The 8,497-nt window shown below is 36.0% G+C and overlaps 1 protein-coding gene across 5 annotated transcripts in view; it reads right to left on the bottom strand.

Annotated features, from left to right (window-relative positions):
* Positions 1-2,131: 2,131 nt before the first annotated feature.
* Positions 2,132-8,497, bottom strand: part of KIDINS220 (kinase D interacting substrate 220) — a 117,955-nt gene continuing 111,589 nt past the window's right edge. For all 5 annotated transcript variants that reach the window (XM_087437189.1, XM_014792150.2, XM_014792151.2 and 2 more), the window contains 2 exons: positions 7,860-8,096; positions 2,132-5,165 (listed from right to left, as the gene is read on the bottom strand). In XM_087437189.1, the coding sequence (XP_087293315.1) occupies positions 3,903-5,165; positions 7,860-8,096 (1,500 nt within the window). In that variant the 3' untranslated portion in view covers positions 2,132-3,902. The remainder of the gene's footprint in view (positions 5,166-7,859; positions 8,097-8,497) is intronic.

The raw sequence follows: 8,497 nt of genomic DNA, 5'->3' as shown, positions 1-8,497 counted from the left end.
GAGCTCATCCTATAGCCCCATCCCATAGCCCCACCGAGGCCCTACACACTAAGTTTCTCTGCTCCCAGGGCCGAGAAGTCCCTGTTATGAAACCTTTCACCCACCGCACTGACCCAGGCACCGCGGACTCACGACATGTTCACCAAGGCTCTCCTTTACTAGTGATTTTACTTAAACAGCTTTGACCACGTAGGTGACAGTGGTTAATTTCTTGCAATCATTTTAGATGTTTCTTAACTCTATTTCTTAAAGTGGTGAGAATATAAATTCTGTAATTGGTGAGAACTGTTTTTCAACAGCTGGCTTAAAATTAGTTGACTTTGAAAACTAATTTTTTACATACCTCAGTTTAATCTGGATCCTCTGAAGAGCTATCTATCTCAAGGACAGCATTTTCCTCCTAGGCATGAAAGGGTTTAAAATTATGTAAGATTTTAAATTCTCTTTCTAGTTAATCAGTCTCAACCAAGGATTCTCAACCTTTCTGAAGCGAAGAGCCATTAAAAGACCATCCAAGTGCTGGCTCACTGTTATATATAAATTTTTCTATTTTTCAATTCATTTGCATAATTATGGCCTATGCTTAAAATTCTTAGGTAGGGAAGGGTAGGGGGAACCATAACCTGGAAATTAAAAATGCAATCATTTCAGACAGCCCACCAAGGCCGGCCAAGCACTACCCCTACCCCAAGCAAAAAACTTTCCCTACCTGTTTCTTCCCTTCTGCCAGCTGTCAGCATAAGTCTAGAAGGGCAGGTGGGGAACAAAGGAGCCTAGATATTCAGTATCAAGTGTTTACCAAAGAAGTTAATTCTATTGGACCTTCCCTTTCCCCTGCTTATCCCCTCAATGTCACTCACCTATAAAGTAAAGGGGAACAGTGCCCTCTAGTTCTCTCTTTTCCTGGTAGTTATGTTGACTTACTCAACAGTTAGCCAGGAATTCAGGGATTTTTAAACTCTGGGATACTTCTAAATAGGCTGAGAATTCCTGGTATTATGAAAAATTATGTGGTCTTAAAACCTTCTAGATTTAGTGTTTTAGCCAGAAGAATAAAAGATTTAATTTCATTCAAAAAATATTTTCTAATGGTTAGTATTTGTAAGAAAAAAAATCATGATTACAAATATATTTTACTGCAGCATTATAACATGCAAGTGATCTAAAGAGTTCTCAACTTAGCAAATAAGTTTCTAAAATTATTTGGCTAGGCAATTAAAATTATTCTGACCACTATATACAAGTCACATAAATAAAATATAACGCAAAAACAAGTTTTCCTGTTAATTTTTAAAATGTTGGTTCAGTTAGAAATGCTTAAATTTCCCAGAATTTCAGAGCTGATCCTTTAAACATCCAGCATTATGAAAGTTGTATCAATTGAGAGATATCAACAGCTTCTTTTCATTTCTAGTCTCTCCTGCAGAAAGGCTGTACTCATAGGTACTGCTCTCTACGTCCAAGGAATATGGATCTGACTTAACATTATGTTACATGAACAGAACTATCTGTGGCTTAAAGTGAAGGTAAAATGGTTTATTAAATATGGGTAAGACTCTAAATGATGCAAAATCTAAGGGACCAGCAAGATTAGAGCACCGATTTTCTTTTCTATCATTTTTCACCCAGCTTAAAGCAAGAGTTTTGCATATGTGAGAATCAGACTGAGCTATATACTATAAATAGATATAGATACACAAACACATAGACACATAGATTCAAAGGGATGATGGTGTGACTCAATAACCCATATGGTTTTTCAATTTCTGTAACAGTATGAAAAAGCAAACTTTTTCAGAATGTTCATATAATAATTAAATTGTTATCCTCCCAGGATCTGCATAATCTCCTTCTTGTAGCTACAGAAATGCACAGTACAGAGTTGTGCTATTAGGCACTAATGCTTCACTAAAGCATCATTTAGGCACTGGCACCTAAGAACCAAGCTCTCTCAAAAACCCTAGCGAGGGCAGCTCAGAACACTTCTGCCAGCCACATGACTGCTACATGAACCTGACTGTCTTTAAGGAAATTTAGACACGTGACGAAAGAAATATACAAATTACTTTCTTATTTTTAATCAAAATGTGAATCATCATGACTGTAGTGAATAAAAATTCATGAGTCAGAATAGCATGCAAATTTTTTATTGTTTTCTAAATCTATTTGTACACTTAATACTCTAGTATTAACTTCACAAACAGTATAAAGAATGTACTAGAATGATATTAAGCTGTATCTACTCACCTGAAAAGGAAAAAAATATTGCCTCTGAAATAATTACTAATTATACAATATTGCAAACTAATAAACACTATAAATACTAAAATTTTAACATTTCAATATTTAATGTCTGTAACATCCTGCCTTTTTCTTAATTGGTTAAAACAAGGTCATGCAAAATAAACACTTTATGAAAATGTTCGATTATACTCAAACATCAAGGCAATGAAACCCAAGAGAGCAACTATTTATTGCAATGACTGGTCAAGTAAATAATTTATTCAGCATATTAATAAAAATCCATAAGTGATAAACATCGCAAATGTAACACTAAATTTAAGTAATCACACATCTACAATCTCACCATCTACAATCTGATCTGTGACTGAGGATATACTGCCAAAATTAATTCTACACAAACAAGCTACTTTAAAACAAAAAATTTTCAATGCATGATGACAGGGTACATTTCTAGTCCACACGACACTTGGATGTGATCATTCTCTCAACTCTGCTAACAATAAAAGGAAAGTCACACCAGTTTTATCTTCTTTTTACCCCTGCTTTGTTACACATTTTTTAACTTTTTATTAAAAAAAGCCTTTCCTTTCCTATGATCCTGCCCGAGAATTAACATGCTGATTTAGGAACAGATGAAGTAGATAAACTTTGCCCCAGTATAGAAGGCAATGATTTAGTTTTACCTAATTGACTATCTCCTTGTCATTTGTCAGCTGTCACTGACTTTTGGAATGTAATTATTTCCTCATTCTCTCATTCCATAAATATTTATTAGTGCCTATTGTTACTACTTATGTCTCTCTGATTCTTTGGAGAAAGAATTCATGTTTTTTCCGTCTCATTGCTAGGCTCACTAAGAAAAGTTGGACACACAATTTAAGAGTCACAGGGTAGACCAGGGTGGGTTCTTGGGCAGGTGGATGGTGCCTGAAGCCAGGCCTGGGATTTGGCAAGAAGAGCATCCAGGTCACAGGAAGGTTATCGGCCCCTCCGCACAGGAACTCTCCTAGTAGCTCATAATGGTCCAGTTACTGGGACTCTGCTTTGGACACTGCTGACTCACTTTCTTATCAATTTTTAAATCCCTCTTTATCATCTGTTTTCTACTTAAAATTTAAGAAACCTTTGATAAGCAATTTGTCTATTATATAGAACACTGGTTCTCAATTTACAGAGCATTTACCTTTAGTCTCTGGGCTACTCCATAACCTGTAAATTCTTATCTTTTACCCCTTAAGAGCAAAATTTGCTTCTGGTTCATCTAACACCACATCTTCCCTCAAATATTTGACGAGTGAATGTTCTACAAAAGGGGTCTCTAGCTTTTTATTTTCTTTGGCAAATTAAGCCCTTTATATTTAATATTTCTGACCCATCTTTTTACTCAGATCTTGTCTCAAAAAATTTTAGGAGGAGTGCCAATGTAAAGTATAATAACAATGGTGAGCTTTTAAGCTTCTAATTACAAAGACAATGGAGGCTGACTGATGAACCACCCTTTCTTATACTTTCCTCTGTTGTATAGTATATGTCTCTTTTACAAAAGGCCTTCTCATCCATTAATTGTGAATGAAATGTACAAAGATGATGTGCATAAAAACTCAGGTCAATTTTGTCATAGGGGTATACTAATACTATTCTACTTTTGCTTGTTTTTCTTAAAGAATGCTTTCTCTTTCTTCTCCAAAGCCTGTACCATCAGAAGAGGCTACCGCATGGAGCTCTGAAGAATCCTTTGAGAGCCTTGTGTAACTTGAACGTTGGCTTCGCTTATGCGTCATGCTTTTTAGATTTTCATTCTGAATAGCAGTTGGGTTGGAACTGGAACCCGGCCTCAAAATGACTTGGGAAGTCTCCCTAATTCCCTCCATTTCATCAAAATTCTGATTGGCTCTATTAGCTGGAGCACTATTGTTGTTCAGAGTCACAGTACTGGGTGTTCGATTCAGATTGTAGGCTTTTTGGCATGCTGGCCAGTTTTCTTCAGGGCTGCTGGCTATCAAGCTACATTCAGAAGGGCTTTTCTTGTCTTCTGAACAAATGGACATTCGAGCTATAATCGGATCTTGCAGGCCACTCAAGCTATGTGGTATTCCCCGTTTTCCACTGTGGCTGTCATCTTCAAGCTCTATGAGATTTGCCTTTTCGAGTTGGGAATCGTCAGCTGCTTCATTGTGAAGAGAGTGATTTGGAGAACTTTCGTTGGATCTCACTCCTGAATCAGATGAGTCCTTTTTGTCAAGGAGGGCATCTGATAAATACTCTTTTGCTTTAATGAAGGTTCTAATCGGCTCAGCACTGTGCTCTGGAGACTTTGACACTCTCTCTACTTTCCCTTCAGCTTTTTTATCTTTATCATCTTTGAGCAGTGGAGTATTATCTGATTCTTCTGTCCCAGATTCATCTTCATCACTTGGAAGTTTTTGATAGCGCAGTCCACCTCCCTTAAGCTTTAAATCTGTCTGGAAGAGACTTGACCTTTCTGAGGATTTCTTAACTGGGAGAAGCTTACTGCCTGACTGATCCGATTTTTCATCTTCTTCAGTGATAGGGTCCAGGGGTGAGGCATCATTAGTGGAAACCCCTGATGATGAATAATCTATAACATCTCCCCTCTTCATTAAAAATGACTTCCTTCCATCATCTTGCTTTGGTTCACTCTCTTTCCCTTTTTCTGGTTCTAGATTAGAATGAATGGAGCCCCCTGATGAACTCTGACCCACGTAATATGTGCTGTGTGGAGAAGATCTGCCACTCATTGTTGTAGAACCTGCACCCCCTTCTAACTGAGACATCTGAGCAATATATTCTCTATAGGCATCTCTATACTCGGCCTGCACCTTATCAGTAAGCTTTGAAATTTCAATACTGGAATCCTGAGAATTGAGACTCGAAAGACTTGGGGTTCTGCGAGTTTGTGACTGTGAAGACAGAAAAAAAAAATAATTTAAGAATTCAAATAACAAAAAAAAAAAGGCATAATAAACATCAGCTTAGGAAATATATTTGCATACTAAGAATTTTTAAAGTCCTCAAAATATCAAATTCTTTTAAAAGAAGTCTGCATAATACAGTTTAACAAAAGTTGTAAACTTACGGATTATTTTACTGTTATTAGAAAACTTTACACAAATTTTAATAAAATTGGTTTGTCTTAGCATTTGTTTTTATAACTTCAACCATTTAACTTTTATTTAAGGCAAGAGTCACTTTCATTGATAAAATATAAAAAGTCCTCTTAGAAAAGAGAAAGAAGATGAGAATTAAGATATACCTCAAAAACAAAATACTCAAGTCTTTAATGTATGTTAAAAACGTGGCTTAGCAGTTAAGTGCGTGCACTCCGCTACTGACGGCCCGGGTTTGGATCCCGGGCACACACCGACGCACCGCTTATCCAGCCATGCTGAGGCAGCATCCCACATACAGCAACCAGAAGGATGTGCAACTATAACATATAACTATCTACTGGGGCTTTGGGGGGAAAAAAAAGGAGGAGGACTGGCAATAGACGTTAGCTCAGGGCCGGTCTTCCTCAGCAAAAAGAGGAGAATTGGCATGGATGTTAGCTCAGGGCTGATCTTCCTCACAAAAAAAAAAGAAAAAAAGAAAAAAACTTTCCAACTTGTAAGACATGAAGTTTCTGTCAAATTTCAATTCAGAGTAAGAAAATGTACTTAAAATGCCAAAAAAAAAAAAGAATTTAAAAAGAATAGAGTATAGAGTGCAATAGAAAAGATAAATACGGGATCCAAATGAACAGAAATAGAAGCCATGTGGTCAACAGTCAGGTCCCAGTAAACAGAGAAATGAAATAGTTTTAAAAGTTTGATTTCCAATGTGAAGTTTTAGGATTAGAATTGCTTTAGATCCCAGAAAAGCTAATAAATGAGGAGTAAAAAGTACAGATTAGGAAAATGGGGAGGGAAATGGAAGAAAATGAATCAAGGCTGTTTAAGAAGGAATAGAGCAAAGGCTAGAACAAAGAAGCAGAAATAAGGCGAAAAGTCTTCCTTGCACAGAAAGAAATGACCTATCTCCTTGAGAAGGTCCTCGCAATAGGATTCAGACTGTAAGGACAGTGCCATCCACCGCCCTCAAATCCAGTATACAGATATTCCCCTTTTCGGGGGATCCATGAGGTCTAACTATTTCTATAAGAGTATGGTGATCATCTGCCTTTTCACTCTCATCTTCACAGGAGTGTACAGTGGAGTTTCCAAAGGCTCCATGATATGTGACATCACAATAGATTTAATGCAGAAGCAGATATGGGAATCTGGTTGTTTTCTATTAAGCCAGACATTAAAGAGATATGCAAAGCAACCCCATTTTCACTAAATTTTATTTTGTTTTGGAAAATATGGCCATTTCTCATAAAAATGTTATTTATGTTAACATGTAATTGGTTTATTTTAAAATAAATTAATAAATTTTTTTAAAGTTTCTCTCTTTTTATTTCTAATATAGTAAATATCGATAGATAAAACTTACATAAACAAAAGCTCTTGGGGTCTTCATTAATTTTTTAAGAGTGTAAAGGGATTCTGATATTAAAAAAAAGTTTGAGAACTGCTGCATTAACAGGAAGGCTGTGAGTTTCCAGGTCACAGCAGGAAATACCAAGTATGGAAAAGCAAAGCCAAGGAGGAGGAGTTCTTAAGAAATGTTAAAAGGAAACCCAGGGAAAAGAAAGCAACCACTGTTGTTGAAAATGAGAGACAAAGGGTCAAGGTGGACTTTATTGTAAAATAAGGGAATTTTTATCTTAGTCAATACCTAATAATAAAACATTTCCCAATAATCAATGTTTAAGTTGGTTTCCCAACTTAAATAAAGTAGATAGTATGCAGAAAAAGAGAACAACAAAAAAAATATTTTTATTGTCAAACCAAATAAAACACCCTTAAAAGGGACAGACCTGCCAGGTAGTGCTCTTCCTAAACATTGCTCCCTTTTCATAGGGAGTTTCTTTGTAGCTACTTACTATTTTTCCTCCCTCACTTGTCTTCTCTCTTTTCTGTACCTGCTCTGTTTTTTGCCTAGTTTATTTTTCTTCTTATTCTCTCCTTACTCCTTCTCATGTGTCTGTCTCTTTTGTTTTTATTCCTGATCCTTGCCTGCCCTCCCTCTTCTAAGAACATCCAAAGAAGTTACCCATATCTAACATCCGATAATAAAAAGAAAATGAATATCCATAAACAGTGAGTATATGTAGTGAAAAACCAAATTATGATGCTCAAAGGGGTAAGATGTGGCAAGTTTTCCAACAAAGATAAATTTTAGCCAATGATTAACGAATTTAACAAGAAAATAGCAAGTGAAAGACTAAACTTCACTGACGAAAGTAGCCCAGTTCATATTACTTTCTATGCCATTACCCTATTTGATTGTTTTCACAGTTCTTATCAATTCTAAAATAATCTTATTTTTCCTTTATTTTGTTGACTGTCTTCTGCAGAAGAATACAGCCCCTTGAGAATAGAGAGTCTTCCGTCTTTTCACTTACGTACTCATTATTTTCTGAATGACGACATAAATGCACCAACATAATCTTGGTGAATTAAATATTGCCCTAATTCTTCAGTAATATGAAAAATGACATTAATAAGTACCTGCCAACTTAGATTACTGTGACGTGGGGCACCTTCATCTAGGCCAAGTGTATTCAGTTCTTCAAAGCTGAAGTTTAGTGTGTAGGGAGTTTGACTGGAAAGCTCAGTGTGAGGCAGTTCATTGTGAGAGGAACGGCGAGCAGCTTCCCCATGGGGCACTGGGCCACTGCTGCTTTCACTGAGTAAACGTGGGTCTTCAGGGACCACTTGGTTTTCTGCATTTCTCATTTCTAGTACCTTAACAGAGGAAAAAAATATCATTAATATCCACAATGATAAATCACATTTTAGAAGCTTTAGAAATTATTTAAGATATAAAACATTATAAAGCTGTTATAATTGAAATGAGAAAGCTTATTTTCTGTAAGTGAATTTCTAGCAAATTTGTACTATATCTGTTTATCTTTCATTTTAATTAATACGAAAAGAAATAGTGGCAATAATCATCATATATATATTATACTCTAATTTGACCATTATGTTATTACTTGAGTTTAAAATTTAACTTGAGAACAAAACAAAATGCAACTGTAGTGTGTCAAAGAAAGCCACAGCTGGATGGTAGTTAAAGAAGATTTAAATCAGGGACTACTCCAATAGGGAAAAAGAGACCTCAGGATAGAACTGCGCTCAATTCT

This window comes from Ceratotherium simum, chromosome 11 (assembly GCF_057802395.1).
Source record: "Ceratotherium simum simum isolate JZ-2026a chromosome 11, ASM5780239v1, whole genome shotgun sequence".
Lineage (NCBI taxonomy): Eukaryota > Metazoa > Chordata > Mammalia > Perissodactyla > Rhinocerotidae > Ceratotherium > Ceratotherium simum.
Note: the sequence above shows the minus strand (reverse complement) of the source record. Positions and strands in the feature narration are given on the sequence as shown.